This window comes from Amblyraja radiata, chromosome 1, assembly GCF_010909765.2.
Source record: "Amblyraja radiata isolate CabotCenter1 chromosome 1, sAmbRad1.1.pri, whole genome shotgun sequence".
NCBI lineage: Eukaryota > Metazoa > Chordata > Chondrichthyes > Rajiformes > Rajidae > Amblyraja > Amblyraja radiata.
In genome coordinates, this window is record NC_045956.1 from 156,953,052 (window position 1) to 156,973,775 (window position 20,724).

Sequence of the window (20,724 nt, forward strand, 5' to 3'; positions counted from 1 at the left end):
CATTGATGAAGCAGCCAAAGATGGTTGGACATAGAAGAATGTGAATCAAATGCTGATAAATGTTGGTAAATGGAATTAGTACTGATGGCTCAGCATATGCATGCTGGCCCAAAGGGCCTGGTTCTGTGCTATATAAGTTTATGACTCTTAAGTTCCTCACTTTTGGTTATCACTATCGCAAAGTGTAACTAACATTTTACTTTGCAATCACAGCATGCTACACAATTTTGGAAGAAGCAGAAAATCAACGTCTACGTGACTGTAAACCCCTGAATACGAGTTTGCCCATTCATTCAGCCAAGAAGATGTAGCATGGTTATTAGACCAGCTGGCTTTCCACGGTTCAGACAGTTTACAAAGTCTTACCAGCCTCATATGTTGTAGCATGTGCTGTCATACTCCATGTGCTTGACCTCCGTCCTTTGGTCACCATGATGGAGAACTCATACATGGTGTTGGGTTTGAGATTTGTAACCGTGTGACTCAAACTTGTTGCTTCCACAGACTGCAATTAAAAGACAAAAAACACTGGAGGTGAGTTACTGACTGCAAACAGAGAAGGTGGAATCTATTGAAGAAAATGTAATTCTATACAGACAAACCACACATTATGGCTGCTTGGGTAATGCAAGTCTGCCCTTTCAGTATTTTCTAGACAATGCACAAAAAATTATGATATAGAATAAAATTAGCTCCAAAATCCCTAAATGGATGCTTTTCTTGGAACGTAACCCACTATAAAGTGGGGGCCTGTAGCTTTAATTGCAGCTTTGTTGTGTCCATCAGTTAATGGGGAGCTGATAAGCTAGACTGGAGAAAGTCAAGATTTATTCTTTTGTGGGATAAAACACAATTTTGCTGGAGTTATGAGCTCACCTTTGGTTTACCCCAAGACATGAATCTAGCTGGAAGACTGATGCAGGTGCATTTCTCCTCTGCCTGAACCTTGGTGACATACAAAATATCAGGGGTTCGGGGGGGAGGAAGGAAGAGCAATGCCCATGAAGAGCATTATGTGAATACATTTGGGCCCCATATCTGAGGAAGGATGTGCTGGCTCTGGAGCGGGTCCAGAGGAGGTTTACGAGAATAATCCCAGGAATGAGTGGGTTAGCATATGATGAGCATTTGGCAGCACTGGGCCTCTACTTGCTGGAGTTCAGAAGGTTGAGGTGGGACCTCTTTGAAACTTACAGCATAATGAAAGGCATGGATGGATTGGATGTGGAAAGGATGTTTTCACTGGTGGGAGAGTCTAGGAGCAGAAGTCGTTGCCTCAGAATTAAAGGGTGTTCTTTTAGAAAGGAGGTGAGGAGGAACTTATTTAGTCAGAGGGCAGGTAATCTGTGGAACTCATTGCCACAGAGGGCTGTGGAGGCCAAGTCAGAGGATATTTTTAAGATAGACAAATTCTTGATTAGAACGGGTGTCAAGGGTTATGGGAAGAAGGCAGGAAAATTGGATTTGGAGGCAGATATCAGTCATGATTGAATGGCAGAGTAGACGTGATGTGCCGAATGGCCTAATTCTACTCCTATAACTTGTGAACATGAATTATTTGATTGTTCATTCTTCCTCCTTAAAAGATCAGGTTACGAAAGACCAACCCATTCCCTCGGTGGGAAATCTTCATGACTGGAATTTGAGCATGGAAGCTCAGTATTACCAGGTCCGCATTGATTCCAGAACCAATTATACTGCAATTGAACCAAGACCAAAAGCAATTGCCGAACCACAGACAGTGCAGGTGATTAACTTTCAAGTGAGTCATGCTGCCTCCCTGGATGAGTGCAGTTACTTCAACATTGACCACCAAGCAAATGTAGGAATTACCTGCTGTGCATTACTCATGTCTGTAAAAGAAGTACATTTACCTAGTAAAATGTCAAAATGGCTTTCTTTCGCTCACCTTTTTAACAACAGAAATTAAATAAAATGAACTAACCAACAAAGAAACAAAAAAAAAACGTTTAACTTCAAATTAGAAATTGCTATTCTTTGAAATAATTTTAAGAAAGAAAAGGATTCAAGAAAACGTGGATTAACACTTACTTTGTACTTGGCATTGGCAGAGTAGCTTGTTCTCCATCGAACAGTATAAATGCGGATGTCTGGTGTTCCCTTCTGGTTTTTAGGCACTGAGTTATCTGCCCAGCTGACCCTGACGGAGTCGTGACTGACTGCCACGGCTTGAACACCTACAGGTGGTAGCATGGGGGTGGAGGTATCTGGGACTGAGGTAGGAAGGTCATCGAACAAATGAAACAAATCAACATCTAAGGGATCAACAGGGTCTGGGGCATGACAGTTAACAAAACATGCATCAAATTAAGGAGCAGAAAAAGGAAACAGTGGCAATATGCAAGAAGTGAAAGATACAAAATTAAAAAATGACATGAAATGAAAGAGAAAATTAAAAAAGAAAATACTGTTAATTCAGTCAGGCAAGCCAAGATATCAAACATGTGAATAATCCAGTAATTGGACAATCATTTATTAAAACATGCTGAGACTATCTGTGGTTCTGATACATTGTCCGCGCTTTGTTTCCTTTGTCTGAGGTGAATAAAATTGGACCTGGTAGTATGGTAGGCCCGCAGTTTACATCCATAGCAACAACAATGGTCAATGGTTTCTTTATTGTCATGTGTACCAGATACAGTGAAATACATTTTTTGCATACAGCTCAGCAAGACTATCCTTGTACATAAGCACAGTCACCCCGTTCAGTACAGTATGCACAGAACAGCCCACTGAGTCCATTTGCAAGATGCACCATTTTGGCGCCATTTTACATTCCCAGCTGCAGCTGGCCACAAAGGCCTGTTGCAGCCGTCGCCTCCATTCTGGACATCCTGCGACAATTTGTACTGATGTAATGGTTTTAACATAGTAACACATCCCAACATACATAACAAGAGCGTTCTCAATAAAAATTGCAAGTTGACCACTTTGGGAGATAATAGGGCAAGTGGGCTAAAGGCTTAGGCTCCACAGAGGAAGAATGAGACATGTTGAGGCTGAGATCTTTGTGCTTATTTCATTCTTCAAGCCAGTTAGAACACAGAATCTAGACAGGACAAGTGGTGGGAAAACATGGAAGGGGAAAAGAGATCTTGACAGATTCACAAATGCAAAAGAACACTTGGGCTTTGAATCACAGACGTAATTTTCGAATGAGTTCCTGAATATGGCTTCAGGGGGACAGAAAACAAAGAAAATATTAAAATATAGAATGAACCGAAGCAATAATTGAGCTGTGATAAGACTCTAATAGGGCATCTGGAAGAGGTTGTAAGAATTATTTTGGGTATTACGTGTGGTACAAAGGGGTCATAGAAATAAGTAATTGGAGAACTAGTTGAACAGAAAGACATTTCAAAGAAGATAAAATAAAAGCTAAGAATTATGCAATTTAGAAATAATACAATTCCCAAATTTAAGAAATTACAGAAAAATGCCTTTAATTTCTGTTCCCATCAACCTGTAAGGAAATTTAGTTTAGTTTAAAGATAGTGTGGGAGGAAACCGGAGCACCTGGATAAAACCCACACGGTCACGGGGAGAACGTACATACTCCGTACAGTCAGCACCCATAGTTAGGCTGGAACAGGGAATTATAGACCAGTTAGCCTGACATCGGTGGTGAGGAAGATGCTGGAGTCAATTATAAAAGATGAAATAGCAGCACATTTGGATATCAGTGACAGGATCGGTCCGAGTCAGCATGGATTTACGAAGGGGAAATCATGCTCAACTCATTTTCTGGAATTTTTTTGAGGATGTAACTAGGAAAATGGACAAGGGGGAGCCAGTGAATGTAGTGGACCTGGACTTTCAGAAAGCATTTGATAAGGTCCCACATAGGAGATTAGAGGGCAAAATTAGAGCACATGGTATTGGTGTGACATGGATAGAAAATTGGTTGCCAGACAGGAAACTAAGTGTAGGGATTAACGGGTCCCTTTCAGAATGGCAGGCAGTGACTAGTGGGGTACCGCAAGACTCTGTGCTGGAACAGCAGCTATTTACAATATACATCAATGATTTAGATGAAGGGATTTAAAGTAACATTAGCAAATTTACAGATGACACAAAGCTGGGTGGCAGTGTGAACTGTAAAGAGGATGCTATGAGAATGCAGGGTGACTTAGACAGGTTGGGTGAGTGGGCAAATGCATGGCAGATGCATGGCAGATGCAGTTTAATGTGGATAAATGTGAGGTTATCCACTTTGGTGGCAAAAACAGGAAGGAAGATTATTATCTACATTTAGAGTCAAGTTGGGAAAAGGGGAAGTACAACGGGATCTGGGGGTCCTTGTTCATCAGTCAATGAAAGTAAGCATGCAGGTACATCAGCCAGTGAAGAAAGCAAATGGCATGTTGGCCTTCATAACACGAGGAGTTAGGAGCAAAGAGGTATTTCTGCAGTTGTTCAGGGCCCTAGTGAGACCACACCTGGAGTATTGTGTGCAGTTTTGGTCTCCCCATTGTGGAAGGACTTTCTTGCTATTGAGGGAGTGCAGCGTAGGTTCACCAGGTTAATTCCCGGGATGGCGGGACTGCCATATGTTGATAGAGTGGAGCGGCTGGGCTTGTATACTCTGGAATTTAGAAGGATGAGAGGGGATTGTATTGAAACATATAAGATTATTAAGGTACACAAAATTGCTGGGGAAACTCAGCGGGTGCAGCAGCATCTATGGAGCGAAGGAAATAGGCGACGTTTCGGGCCGAAACCCTTCTTCAGACTGATGGGGGGTGGGGAAAGAAAGAAGGAAAAGGGGAGGAGGAGGAGGAGCCCGAGGGCGGGCGGATGGGAGGGTGGGAGGAGACAGCTAGAGGGTTAAGGAAGGAGAGGAGACAGCACGGGCTAGCCAAATTGGGAGAATTCAATGTTAATGCCATAAGGACGCAAGGTCCCCAGACGGAATATGAGGTGCTGTTCCTCCAATTTCCGCTGTTGCTCACTCTGGCAATGGAGGAGACCCACCACTGCTAAGATTATTAAGGGTTTGGACACGCTAGAGGCAAGAAACATGTTCCCGATGTTGGGGGAGTCCAGAACCATGGGCCACATTTTAAGAATAAGCGTTAATCCATTTAGAACGGAGACGAGGAAAAACCTTTTCACACAGAGAGTTGTGAGTCTGTGGAATTCTCTGACTCAGAGGGTGGTGGAGGCCGGTTCTCTGGATGCTTTCAAGAGAGAGCTAGACAGAGCTCTTAAAGATAGCAGAATCAAGGGATATGGGAGAAGGCAGGAATGGGGTACTGATTGTGGATGATCAGCCTTGATCACATTGAATGGCGATGGCTCGAAGGGCCAAATGGCCTACTCCTGCACCTATTTTCTATTGTCTATTGTTTAACCCACGTCTTTGGTTATGTAAGGCAGCAACTCTACCGCTGCGCAACTGTGCCACCGCAAATGTAAACAATTATTTTTTATTTTTTTGCTTATTCCTTTCAATCTATTCCTTCTTTTTCAAAATATAATTACTTTGACAAAATATAATTACTTTCTCGATTTTTGACAGAAGAACTCCAAGCAGATTCCAATTTATTTTCACCAATGATGGAAAATATAGGATTAGAAGTAATCGTGTGTGGTGGTAAGTATTGACTGTAAACCAATGACCAGCTTAGTCATGGGTTCACTTCCAACTCGATATTTTACAGCGAATGAAGTGGCCTCACACTTATTTCCAGCTATGTTGAACAGGAAATTGTGCTCTGCCGGACAGAGGCCAGAGGTGGAATGAGGGGGGGGGGGGGGGGGGGGGACAAGAAGGGCTATCATTTGGAGATTCTGCAATGCCCCAATGAAGTCAACAAATTGAAAGTTTGCTGACTTCATTGGGGCATTGCAGAATCTCATGATTTGATAGATTAGGCTGCCCCCGATCAGAGGGTGAGTCCACCAGAGCACTGTCCAGCTGGCATATGGTCAGGAGTAGGTACATTATGGTTGGCATAGCGACATCGAGGTTTTTGAGGGTCAGAGTGTCAGGGTCTATGAGGAGTCTGTGACTGGAAAAGCAGGGCTATGGGAGATAGCCCAAGAATAATTTAACATGGAAAAGCATGGAACAACATGGAGGCACTACAGGGGAACTGAGAGACAAAATACTATGTGTTTACAGAATGTGGAGTACTTTATATCTCACTTCCGGCATTTCTCTCTCCCTCTCCCCTTCTCTGCCTTCCTTCTTACCTCCTCTTATCTCCTATTACATCTCCTCTTGTCTGATCAGCTCCAGTTAACCAACCCATACCACCCTCTCGCAGTTGGCTTCACAGCCACAAGGTCTATACAGATGCTGTTCTCACCACCCCTTCCAATTCTCTGCAACCCAAGACAATTTTGATTTCTAACTTTTCTCACTTCTAACGAAAGGCCATGAAACTGAAATGTTAACTCTGTTTTTTTCTCAACAGGCTCTCCCTGACCTGCTGAGTATTCCTAGCATTTTCTCGTTTTATTTATAATCGTGCATTACAGGCTTTCAGCCTCAAATAATGTTACTGGCAATGACATATTTTATGTTCTATATTTTCTTCGACGGACCCTGGGCTATTCTTTGAGCTTGACTGATGTGAACTTTAACAATTGAGATGATTTAGACAAGGGTTTAAGAATTTTCCCTCCTGGGAAGTTTATTCTGATTTAATTGCAGAGAAACACCTCAGAAAGTAGGCTTCTGATGCAGTGAACCACACTGAAATAGCCTCACACTATAATAACTGTCCGGCTTGTTTGCCGTGTCACTTTTTAACAAATCACCACTCTTGCCAGTTTCCCCAGGATAACAATTTCATTCTCAACAGGATTGAACTTTGGTTTCCCCTTCCCAGAGAAACCTCTTTCCTGGAGGAACAAAACTTGTTAAATTAAGTTCGAGAGGTCACAGTTATTTGCCTTATTATTGTTATTTGCCCGAAACACTTTAGAGAAGGTGTGACATGAAGTCATATACACGGTGCTTTAATTAACTCTTCAAAAAGTTGTCTGTCTCTCTCTGAGCCTAACAAATAATTTTGCCTATTGCTGAAATGATGTCAATGACACCTGTCTAATGTTGCGGGGATATGATTGAGATCTATACTTTCTGAGAGAGAGTTAAATCAGGTAACTGTTAACCCAAACATATGATTCCAACTGCTACTGAACATTACACTTTTATTTATTTTTTGTTGAAACTATTGCATTTACATTTTTTCACTGAGTGTGCATTTAAAATGTCAACTTCTACAAAGTAATCAAAGACTGCCACACTCAAAATCAGTCTGGAATTAATATCTCCACAAACTCCTGTTATTCCTGTTGCAAGAATAATAGAACAATTCAGCTTAGTCAAATCCATAAGAATATGTGCGAGAAGGAACTGTAGATGCTGGTTTACACTGAAGATAGACACAAAATGCTGAATTAACTCAATGGCTCAGGCAGCATCTCTGGAGAAAAAAATAGAAATCGGTGATGTTTCAGGTCGAGACCCTTCATCAGATGAAGCGTCGCGGCCTATAGGAATATGTATTGGGTACAAAGCATCCAACATTAGGTGAAGATGATTCTAAGACCACAAGGGACAAGGATATAAGAGTATCTGCAGGGCGGTCAGTAAAATGGGAAAATCACAGTCCCAGAAAATTATTTTCAATAATTCGTACACTTAGTGAAATCAGTGAGTCAGAATCATTGAAATAACCATTTGACAGAGTAAATGGTAGAACAATAAGGAGGGAATAAAATGAATTAATGACTGGGAAAATGAACAAAATATAAAGCAGAAGGATAGAAAAGTGCAAAGAATTACTGGAAAAGATTCAACAAAATGTTGCTGGCAAGAAAGGTAGTACTTTTATATTTCTCCACTCTCACTGAACTTAGGTCAGTGGAGCAACCACAGCATCTGGTCAGAAGATTACTTCATTTAATTTCAAGCCCCTTGTGCATTGAGCTGCTGATCAGCTCACAGCACAATAAGAATGGTTAAATAAAAGTAAGGGGAAATTAACTTTTGATCGTGGGCTTATATAAGCTGGTGGACCTATTTTGTGCTATCTGGACTACACTTCTTCCCACCCTGCTTCATGTAAGGACTCCATCCCCTACTCCCAATTCCTCCGTCTACGCCGCATCTGCACCCAGGATGAGGTGTTCAACACATCGGAGATGCCCTCATTCTTCAGGGAACGGGGGTTCCCCTCTTCTACCATAGATGAGGCTCTCACCAGGGTCTCTTCTATATGCCGTGACTCTGCTCTCACTCGTAAAAAGGGCAGAGTCCCCCTTGTCCTCACCTTCCACCCTACCAGCCGTCACATACAACAAATAATCCTCCGACATTTTCGCCACCTCCAACGTGATCCCACCATTTGCCACATCTTCCCATCTCCTCCCTGTCTGCTTACCGCAGAGACCGCTCCCTCCATAACTCCCTGGTCAATTCGTCCCTTCTCACCCGAACCACCCCCTCTCCGGGCACTTTCCTTTGCAACCGCAAGAAATGCTACACCTGTCGCTTTACCTCCCCCCTTGACTCCATTCAAGGACCCAAGCAGTCGTTCCAGGTGTGGCAGATGTTCACCTGCACCTCCTCCAACCTCATCTATTGCATCCGCTGCTCTAGATGTCAGCTGCTCTACATTGGTGAGACCAAGCGTAGGCTTGCCGATCGCTTCGCCAAACACATCCGCTTGGATCGCAATAACCAACCTGATGTCCCAGTGGCTCAGCACTTCATCTCCCCCTCCCATTCCGAATCCGACCTTTCCGTCCTGGGCCTCCTCCATGGCCAGAGTGAGGACCACCGTAAATTGGAGGAGCAGCACCTCATATTTCGCTTGGGCAGTTTGCACCCCTGCGGTATGAACATTGACTTCTCTAATTTCAGGCAGTCCTTACTTTTTCCTCCTCTTCTCAGCTCTCCCTCAGCCCACTGACTCCACTTCTTCCTTTCTTCCTCCCCCCCCCCCCCCCCTAACTCTCACATCAGTCTGAAGAAGGGTTAAGACCCGAAACGTTGCCTATTTCCTTTCGCTCCATAGATGCTGTACACCCGCTGACTTTCTCCAGCATTTTTGCCAACCTATTTTGTGTGGTGGGATGAGTGTCTGTGTATTAAGGATAAATCAGGGGAGAAATGTTTTTTATTGAACAATGGTCACTAAGCAATTTCCAAACCTGAAATCCAATTAAAAAAATAATGTCTTATTCATGATAAATGGGAATATATTCTTACTCTCAAATTTACTCGTTGAACATTTTTCAGATATTCCCAAGCACAGTGATTTCTTAAAATACTATATATTATTGCAGTTCTTTACAGCCAAAGTTGAACAAATATATCCTATCAGAAAGCAGTTCTGAAAGCTCATTAGTCAATAGAGTCATAGAGTGATACAGTGTGGAAACAGGCCCTTCGTCCCGACCAGCCCACACCGGCCAACAATGTCCCAGCTACACTAGACCCACCTGCCTGCGCTTGGTCCATATCCCTCCAAACCTGTACATGTCTAACTGTTCATGAAACGATGAGATAGTCCCAGCCTCAGCTATCTCCTCTGGCAGCTTGTTCCATACACCCACCAACCTTTGTGTGAAAAAGTTACCGCTCAGATTCCCTCGGATACCACTCGGATTTCTATTAAATCTTTTCCCCATTAATTTTATTTCACTTTCCATCGATACTGTCTGACCTGCTGTAGGTTGCTAGTGTTATTTGTTCAATGTTCTACATGAGAATGAGGTCAATAATTTTATATCCAAGGATATTAAGCAGCTAATTCAATTGCATACAGTTGGTGAATATTTTACATTGTGTCCAAAGAACAAGTTTAATCAATAAAGGCGAAAGTGTCAATTTGTCAGGATCGAACTTGGCCTGTACATCTGCCAAGAACAGTGTGAGCAGTGCAGTGGTCAAGTTATGAGACCAGTGCTCCAAAGGTCCAGATTAATGATCAATAGATTGGAGTTTAAATTGAAATTAAATTCAGTTTATTAACTAAACTGGTATTATATCACAGCTAATATAAATAATGAAAAGTTTATTTTGGATTGCTTTTTACCATTTTTAACATGCTGCTGATGATCAATTTTAAGCATCTTTAGTTTAGTTTGGTTTAGAGATATAGTGCAGAAACAGGCCTTTGACCTACTGAGCCCATCTGTCCATTTTCATGTTTGTTCTGAAACGAGGCTTCCATGGTCTTTTGGAAACACACACAATAATAAACTAAATTAAACTAAACTAACATTAAAATTATTGGATATTTTTTTACATTATCTCATTCTGTTTTTTCGCTGTGACCTTCACAGACAGAGAGAATTTAATGCCCTTTTAAATTCACTTCAGCAATGATGACCTTGGAATTCCCAGACTGGAGACAACCCATCTGGTTCACTATTGTTCTTAGGGGAAGGTGCTGACCTGCCTTAATCAGATGTCCCATATGTAACTCCAGGCCTCGTATGGCAAACTCAAAACTAACATTTGAAATTGCAACAAATTGCTGTGACTTCCTAACTGTGCCATTGGAATACCATCCCCATGAGGACTGGAGCTGATCACCACCCTCTTCTCAAGGGAAATGACGGATGGGAATTAAGGATTTAACATTTCAAATCTTCTCTCCTTATCTTAAGCCTTCTACCAATCAAAAATACCCTCACTTGCATTGTTTGACTGGCTTTGTCCCACTCTGAAGAAGGGTTTCGGCCCGAAACGTCGCCTATTTCCTTCGCTCCATAGATGCTGCTGCACCCGCTGAGTTTCTCCAGCATTTTTGTGTACCTTTGTCCCACTCCCACCTCTTTTCCAGATTTTCTCCCCTACTACAATCAGTCCGAAGAAGGGTCCCTACCGAAACATCACTTATCCATGTCCTCCAGTGATGCTGCCTGACCCGTTGAGTTACTCCAGTACTTTGTGCTTTTCTCTGCCTTAATTCGCACCTATTATCAGAGATTAATTCTTGGAATATTGAGTCACAATTTTTCTCAGAAGTAATTGGAGACTGTGTCAAGGATACTGTAGGTCCATGCGGAGGAATAATGCAAAGGGGTTGAGCAGTTCCTATCCATAGTGATTATATTTGCAATAAACTAATGCTTATCTGATGCTTGGGAGGATCCGAGAAAGTAATTTATTTTCAAATGACATCTCCTCTATTTCGATTGAACCTACATTGTTATTCAAATAAGTGTTGCTTCAGTTGAATACATGTTGAAATTTTAACTGATGAAGTTGGCGATATTAATAGCAAGAGATATTCTTTGAGCTGATCATTACCAATGACTTTTACCAGTCACCAGATCAGAAGAGGTCATTTAATGCCTTCAGGGCTGAATAATTCTTTCTCCTGGTTTTTCAAGTGATGTATTTTTTTCTTTGAGAATATGCAACTGAATCTTTTGAAGTTGAGAAAGATAAAGTTCATTTTGAGAAAATTTACTACAAACAAATTGATCTTCAGAAAGAGGTGCTTGCACTGAAAGGAAATTCATCAAGGTTTTGCCTGAATTATATAATTTTAATTATGTGGAAAGACTGGATAGGCTGGGCTAGTTTTCCCTGTACTTAAGGAGGTTGCGAGGGTGACCCGATAGAGTTTTATACAATTACTAGATTAAGTGCAGACCCGTTGCTTCTGCTCCCCAACACAATGTTCCACCACTCACCCGTTCCCCTAATGCAACCAGTTCTCCCTACGCAACCCGTTCCCCCAATGGCTCGCTTCCCCTGATCCCCCAGCATTCCCTCCCCCTCCTATTCACCCTCCCTCGTCTTTTCCCTCTCCTCCCCCCCATCCCTCCCTCACCTCTCCCTCCCTTCCTCCATAACTCCTCTCCACTCCCTACCACCCTCCTATCTCTCTATCCCCCACCGCTCACCTCCCCCTATCCCCCCCACTATCTCTCCTCACCTCCCCCACTGCCCTCCTCTCACTCTGTTCCCCCTCCTCTTCCTCCTTACCTCCCCCACTTTCCCCCCTCTCCTTTCCTACCCCCTCCTCTCCCTCAATCCCCCCACTCTCCCTCCTCACCTCCCCAAGATCTTGAGGTTCCAGCCGTCGGCCTCAGAGCCAGCCACAGCGCCCAGGCCCTGGATTGTCAGCGCCCAGGCCCTGGATCGTTAGCGCCCACAGATGCAGCCCCACCCACTCTCCACCCGGCGGATAATTAGTGATGCACACTCTGCTCACTCCGCTCCTTCAACTTTATTTTCCTCGCCGGGCGAGATGGGTGCCATCGGTGTCTGACAGTGGACGCGGCTAATCAGTGCGGCGATGGTGCAGGAAGGGGCATCGCTGTCCCGGCCATGGTGGTGACTGACAGAAGAGGAGACCAATCTGCATGGTGGTGACTGACAGGAGAGGAGACCAATTTGCCAATGTGTGGTTTTTAAGTTTTCGGAACCACAATAACGTTAAAAATATACTATCGATTGGAACAAAACTTGTTTCACTTGCAGCACAGAAGGATGGTGAGTAAGATGGCAAAAAATCATAGCGTTATCATGTACAGTTTTAGAAAAACCATGGAAGATAACAAGATCAGAGTTTTAATTATTTATAGATAGATGAGGGGGATTGATAAGGTAGATGGTAAGAATTCGTATCCTATGGTCAAGATGGGAGATATGTTTAAGGTAGAGGTAAGATGTTTAGAGGGGATCTGAGGGGTCACAGAGAGAGTGGTTGCGGTCTGCATTGCACTGCCTGAAGTGGTGGAATTAATTTAGAGACAGCAAGGAAACAGGCCCTTGGGGCCACTGAGTCCACACTGTACATCGTTCACCTCATCTATATTCTGTTGTGCTGAAGCGACGCAAGAATTTCATTGTCTGGCCATGGGGGAGATGAGGAGAGTGGACGACTGATGGCACAATGGGCTAAGTGTTCGGCTGGCAACCGGAAGGTAGCTGGTTCGAATCTCGCTTGGAGTGCATACTGTCGTTGTGTCCTTGGGCAAGACACTTCACCCACCTTTGCCTGTGTGTGTCCTTGGGCAAGACACTTCACCCACCTTTGCCTGTGTGTGTGAATGTAATTATGTGAAGCACTTTGGGGTCAATGCAAGTTGACTAAAAATGTGCTATATAAATAAAGACATTTAATTTAATTTAATTTGTCCGATCTGGGGCACATGACAATAAACTCTCTTGAATCTTCTTGATACTGGTTCTATATTATCTCACTTTCTCATCCACTCCCTCCACACTAGAGGCAATTTACAGTGGTCAAATAACCTAAAAACCTGCACGTCTTTGGGATGTGAGAGGAAACCGGAGCACTCGGAGGAAACTCACACGGCGACAGGGAGAATGTGCATACTTCACACAGACAGCACCCAAGGTCAGGATGGAACCCAGGTTTCTGGTACTGTGAGCAGCAGCTCTACCAATTGGTGGAGACAAATATTCTCACAGCACATGAAAAACATTTAGGAAAGTATATCAATCACCAAAGTGTAAAAAGGACAAGGATTTATTGCAGATAAACAGCATTGACATGGTGACCAGAGGGCATGTTTCTGTGCTGGACAACTCTGACTCTAAGAATTGAAATCCAACATCAATGACAAAATACATGTTCATGGAACATTTCATGAACATTTGATGAAATGCTTTGGGTCTCAGGATAATTTTCCATTGGAAATTTTCAACGGGATATATTTTGCATAACACAAGACCTGTACACCTGTATTTACATTACCACCATCATACATAATGCATTAAACACAAGGAACTGCAGATGCTGGTTTACAAAAAAAAAAAGACAAAGTGCTGGAGGAACTCAGCAGTTCTGACAGCATCGCTGGAGAACATGAATAGGTGACATTTCAGTTTGGGACCCTTCTTTTGAGTTTCTTTTAATATATAATATCTTCTCTATCTGTGCAAATGGAGCTTACCTGACAATGCTCTGGTGGTTGCGCTCTCATACAGAGGGACTCCCTGCCCCACATTGTTAAAGACCTTCAAAGAAATGACGTAATGAGAGCTTGGCTCTGCAAAGGGAAAAAACATGATTAGCTTTAACTCCTCTGAATACCAAGACACTAAGTTAAGCAATTTGGAGTGAAATATGCTTGGTTGAGAACTTGAAAAGAAATTTAAAATATAACTACAAACTGTGCATTGCGTGTATGTGTGCGCATATGTGTCTATCTGTTGGTGTGTGTGTGTGTGTGTGTGTGACATTTTGTGGGTGTGCATGCATATGTTGTGTGTGTGTGCGTGTGTTTGCATGTGTGTTTGTATTTGTGTGCATGCATTTATGATGTGTGTGTGCATGCCTTTGTCTGTGAGTGTGAATGTGTGTGCACACATTTGCAATACATATGATGTACTTTTTCAAGATTCGGACATGAATCATCAAAGGAGTGCAGTCCTTTGTAAAACGAGATCCAATTTACAGCCGCTGCTGCTGCCAGGTTTCACCAAAATATCAAATTGACTGAAGAGAATTGTTCTAATTACTTTACGATTATAAAGTATGAACTTGCTCTGACCCAGATCTGCAGCTATAAAACAATTCATTATCTAAACCCCATAAAATGTTAATGAAGTCACAGCTATTCATAAATTATCACAAAAGTTCCTCTTCATTTCATTGCAGCCATCTCTTCTGAAGTCGCAGCAGGTTCACAATAGTCTGTAGTTCCATTAAACACCCACTGGAGCTTCAGTCACGTTATATTAGGGAATGATATTGCCCACACGAGGACATGTTTGGTTACGGGGTCTCCAGTCTCCTATTTTACCTTTAGATTAGTATCAAAAATCTACCAGAAACTGTTGGTTATATAATAGATTGAAACTTTTGCAATGTCTCTCCCAAATTATGATGGAAAATCAAGAAGGCCTTATTTTCAGAAGGCCACTATTATCAGGCAACAGAATCAATAGACAATAGACAATAGGTGCAGGAGTAGGCCATTCGGCCCTTCGAGCCAGCACCGCCATTCAATGTGATCATGGCTGATCATCCCCAATCAGTACCCCGTTCCTGCCTTCTCCCCATATCCCCTGACTCCGCTATTTTTAAGAGCCTTATCTAGCTCTCTCTTGAAAGCATCCAGAGAACCTGCCTCCACCACCCTCTGAGGCAGAGAATTCCACAGACTCACCACTCTCTGTGAGAAAAAGTGTTTCCTCATCTCCGTTCTAAATGGTTTACCCCTTATTCTTAAACTGTGGCCCCTGGTCTGGTCTCCCCCAACATCGGGAACACGTTTCCTACCTCTGCATGTCCAAACCCGTAACAATCTTATATGTTTCAATGTTTCAAATGTTTCAATCATCCTACCAGAACCAGAGGGCAGTCTATAACTACTATCTACCTCGTTGGTGACCCTCGGACTATCCGTGATCGGACTTTGCTGGCTTCACCTTGCACAAAATGTTGTTCCCTTATCATGTATCTATACACTGTAAATGGCTCGATTGTAATGATGTATTGTCTTTCTGCTGACTGGATAGCATGCAACAAAAGATTTCAGTCAACCTCGGTAAACGTGACAATAAACTAAACTAAACTGAAAATTATAAACACTAGGATCAAAATAGGATGAGCACTTTCCATCAGTGTGCTAGCAAAAAGATAACTAAAGAGCCTGTCCCACTTAGGGGATTTTTTCGACGACAGCCGGAAAATAGCCTGTATTGTCGTGAGTTGTCTCCTCAAGTATCGTAACTTTTTTTCCTGTCGCAGCTGGATTTTGAAATGTTCAAAACCTTTCGGTGACTGTGGGCTTGACGTAGCTTGTTTTCTCCTGTCGTGGGTGCTCTCGTAGGTTGTCATAGGTTGTCGCCAGGATGACGCCAGGTGACGTTGGTTGTCGCCGGGTGCTGACTTCGTTGAATTCCATTGGCGGCTACCTACGTCAACCGGCGACAGGTACCGGCGACTGAATTGTCTTCAGTTGTCGCCGACAGGGTCTTTGCTTGTCGTAGCTTGTCGCGGGTGGACGTAGGTTGACTTTGCTTGTCGTAGGTTGTTGCCTGTGTGGTGGTAGGTTGTTGTAGGTATGGTCGTAGGTGAACGTTCTTATGTGCCTGTCCTACTTGGGCGATTTTTTCAGCGGTCTGCCGGCGACTGTCAAGTTGCCAGCAGTCGCCTGAAAAACCGAGAACTGGAACGGCGACTGTCAGAGTGGAACACACACACACACACACACACACACACACACACACACACACACACACACACACACACACACACACACACACACACACACACACACACACACACACACACACACACACACACACACACTGCAAAGGCGGGGGCCAGGGCATGCGTGGAGCCAAGGTGATATAGACACACACCGCGATGAACAGGAAGGTTCGCGCTGTAATTAAGATGGCTAGCACAGTGTACCATAAGAAGTGGGGCAAGTGGGGGGGGGGGAGAGTGTAGGATAGGGGGTGGAAGGGGGGAGAAGGGGGGAGAAGGAGTGGAGACAACTTTTAAGAAGCCAGACAACCTTTAATAAGCCAGAGATACACAGCTGTGAAGCTCGGCGGACATTTAACATTTACTGATCGGTTATCCTTGGGTCTGAAAACTCCTGCTGATGTTTTTTCCCCCAATGAGCCAATGAAAATGACCAGTCAGCAAAGGCGATTAACTAAAACTACCTACGACTACCCATAACTACATGGCGACCCCACTACAACTGCGCCTACGACTACAGCATTATCGATTTTCTCCACGGCGACCAATTTTTGGTCGCAGAAAATGTTTCAACATGTTGAAAATTTTGCAGCGACCATACTGAGGCCATGACTAGTTCCCAGAATGCGGGAACTCCTCGCAACCATGAAGGAAACTCACCAGAGACCATCAGCGAACATGTGGCGACCATGTGGCGAGCGCAGAGTCACCTAAAAAGGCGCTTAAGTGGCGCAGGCTTATAAGTCACGACAATTGGGTCGCCGGTTGTTGGTAGCTTGATGCCGACTTGGTGGTAGGTTTTCGTAGATATTGTTGTAGGGGGGGTCCAGTCGCTGCTTTTTCAGCGACCTGCTACGACTGTGACAGTCGCCGGCAGTCGCCATAAAAAACACCAAAGTGGGACAGGCCATTAACCTTCCTGCAACTCCAGATTTGAATCCTTAGACAGACTTTTGTTCCTGCCACAAAACCTATGATGGATTACCCTCTCTTCGTCCTCCACCAGCTGCCTGCTTGCCTGAGTTGCAGCTGGGCCACGTGTGGATGGGACTACATTTTATTCTTATCAATGTAGCTGCAGACGAACAACCACCTGCAATGATTTCCCTAACTCCTCCCCTATCATTGCCTCTGATGAACCAAAAGATCTGTTCCTGACCCCATCTTTTTTTAAATCAACATTCTCCAGTATGCTTGGTACCGCCGAGGAAAACATCGTGGAGCCGCGGTTCTGCGGAGCGGCCAGCTGCGACGTTGAACTTGCATCTCGCCGAGATCACCATTGTGCGGAGCTCCGTCTGGCGTGGTCTGTTGGCTTGGAAGCCGCAGGCTCCGGTGGGAAGGCGGCCGTTCCTGGCACCCCAAGCTGCTGGGGGTTCTCCCGACGCCGGAGTACCATCACCCGGCGAGAACATCGGGCGCCGTGGCGGCGACTGTGGAGGCCTCAATAGGCCCGACTATGGGTGGACAAGAGGATGGGGACTGGACTTTGTGCCTTCCCCCACAGTGGGAATCACTGTGGGGGGATGTTTTGGTGTTGAATTTCTTTATGAATACTGTGTTGTATTTTTATTAGTGTGCTGAAAGGACATCAGAATTTCCCCTGAATAAGGGGATTAATAAAGTATTTATCTATCTATCTATCTATCATCCAAAAACAGATAGATTGGCCATGATTGAATGGCATAGTAGACTTGATGGGCCAAATGGCCTAATTCTACTCCTATCACTTATGGCCTTATGAAAAACAGTATAATTTCCACATGTACACTGATGACACGAGGGGGAATGTTGCAATGCCATGAACTCACAGCAGAAGGACACAAAGTGCTGGAGTAATTCAACGAGTCAGGCAGCATCTCTGGAGAACACAGACATGCAACATTTCAGGCCAACACCCTTCTCGGGACCCTATAATATGCTGCATGTTGTAATCATAATGCAGTTGCCGTAGATTTTAGACTATTTGTTTGCAATGTTTGAGAAAATATTTCCGCACTGCAGCTTTACTAAAATATGTTACAAATATTGAACCGAGATATTGAGTTGGCATCTTTCATTCTTTTCCAAAAGTCAAGGTTCAGAAGATATCTACCTAGGTGTTCAATGGAAAAATATCGCTGTTTGCTGTCGACCTGCACCGTCTCAGCATAGGGGCTGCCCACTCCGTAGCCGATTATGTAACCTCGGACGGCTATGTTTGGGTTCAACGGTGGAGTCCAGCTCATCACGATGCTTGTTGTCAGAGGCCTGACATGAAGAGAACTTGGCTGGTCTGGAACCTGTGATTCTGTCATGGACAGCAGTGAAAAAATTAATAACATATATCATTTCCACATTCAGCTTTCAAAATTACTAAAAGAAAACTTGCTTTCAGGATATTATTTTTTTATCCTTTATATTTGATAGAGATGTCTCGTATGTGATCATTTCTGAATAGGCTTAGCTTATTATAAAACATGTATTTTGTATTTTTTGCACATGGCCGTATCTGAGAACATAAAACATAAAACAGTACAGCACAGGAATGGGCCGTTCAGCCCGCAATGTTTGTGCCGAACATGATGACAAATTAAACTGATCTCATCTGCCTGTGCATGTTCCATATCCCTCTATTCCCTCCAAACCTATGTGTATATCTAAAAGCCTCTTAAAGGCCACTATCGTATCTGTTTCCACCACCACCCCCGGCAGTGTGTTCCATGCCCCCACCACTTTCTAAATTAAAAAAACTTCTCCATGAAAATAAATAAAATCTCCATGAAACTTTTCCCCTCTCACATTATAACTATGCCCTCGAATGTTAGACATTTCTACCCTGGGAAAAAGGTTCTGACTGTCTGCCCTATCTAGGCCTCTCATAATCTTCTATCAAGTATAATTCTATATATACTTACATACTTCCTTAATCTCTGATGTTCCAGAGAAAACAATCCAAGTTTATCCAACCTCTCCCTATAGCTGAAACACTCTAATCCAGGCAGCATTCTGGTAAACCTCCTCTGCACCCTCTCCAAAGCCTCCAAATCTTTTGTGAAATGGAGTGACCCTATTAATTATTGTTGAACTGTAAAGCTGCAGTCATTCTACATCAATAACCTGATAAAAGCAACAATGAGATGATCCATGTCCCGAGGTTGTCATGGTGTTAGTTCAGGTAATAACATTGTCATTTGGAGAAATCTGCGCCCTTTAAGTAGCCCTATTAGGCCTTAAAATCTACAGGAAGATGGGATCTCAGTTTGAGATTCTCAGCTGGATTTTCCAAATGAACAATTCTGACGTGGAACCATGCCAACAGGCATTTCATATTGGGAGATCACCGGTGAGTTTCCTGTGACCCTGTATCTATAAACGGTGCTACAGTTACTCTTTGCCAACTGCGCAGTGAGAATATTTACTTAATTTCAGCTGAATACATTGTAAAGCTGAGAGGAACTGGCAGGCTGAACTTATTTAAATTAGGCTCGAGAGTCACTATAGGTTGAAATTCAGATTTGCTTAATCACATTTCACTGATGTCATGGCCCTTTCCCACGAAGAATACGCAGTTTCTTTTTTTCCGACCTTTTCAATTGCCTTTTATTTATTAATATCTGATCATAACTGTTCGCTGACGTTATGGGCATGAATTTTGCATAAGGTTCTCGACCTTGAACCTTCACGTTCTATTCTTACACTGCTCCCTCTATACAGTATTGGAAATGCAGATTTTACTCCACTTGTTACATTCTGCACAATTTGCATTTTCCATATTTGATATTTCCTGAAGCTTGGAAAATGTCCTTTCAGCCTAACTTGCCCTTGCCAACTGACCCATCTACACTAGTCCCACCTGCCTACGCTTGCCATAACCGTCCAAACCTAGAACATCCATGTACCTGTCCGAATGTCTCTTAAAGATTATGATAGTACCTGCCTCAACCCTACCTCCTCTATATTTAAGAGGGAGTTAGATGTGGCCCTTGTGGCTAAAGGGATCAGGGGGTATGGAGAGAAGGCAGGTACAGGATACTGAGTTGGATGATCAGCCATGATCATATTGAATGGCGGTGCAGGCTCGAAGGGCCGAATGGCCTACTCCTGCACCTACTTTCTATGTTTCTATGTTTCTATGACAGCTCATTTCATTTACCCACCATCCTTTGTGTAAAAAAGTTGCCCCTCAGGTTTGTATTAAATCTTTCCCCTTTCACCTTAATCCTATGTCTACAGGTTCTTGATTCCCCTACTCTGGGCAAAAGACTGTGCATAAACCTCTCATGATTTTGTACACCTCTGTAAGATCACCCCTCATCCTCCTGCATTCCAAGAAATAAACTCCTAGTCTGCTCATGTTTTCCCTATAGCTCAGGCTCTTGAGTCCCGGTAGCAATAGCTGAGGCCCTTGAGTCCTGGCAGCAATAGCTCAGGCCTTTGAGTCCTGGTAGCATCCTCGTAAATCTCCCCTGCACCCTTTCCAGCTTGGCAACATCTTTCCGATAACACGGTGACCAAAAATGAACTCAATACTGTAAATGTGGCCTCACCA

General features: G+C 43.5%; 1 protein-coding gene across 4 annotated transcripts in view; it reads right to left on the reverse strand.

The window, feature by feature from the left end:
* The window catches only part of dcc (DCC netrin 1 receptor), a 1,158,836-nt gene that overhangs the window by 117,465 nt on the left and 1,020,647 nt on the right, over positions 1–20,724 (reverse strand). For 2 of the 4 annotated variants that reach the window (XM_033033465.1, XM_033033449.1), the window contains exons 15-18: positions 18,289–18,483; positions 13,927–14,022; positions 2,053–2,234; positions 367–505 (exon numbers count right to left, since the gene is read on the reverse strand). In XM_033033465.1, coding sequence (XP_032889356.1) covers positions 367–505; positions 2,053–2,234; positions 13,927–14,022; positions 18,289–18,483 — 612 coding nt within the window. Of the gene's footprint in view, positions 1–366; positions 506–2,052; positions 2,295–13,926; positions 14,023–18,288; positions 18,484–20,724 lie in introns of all 4 variants that reach the window. The other 2 variants (XM_033033455.1, XM_033033441.1) reach the window with 1 other exon arrangement.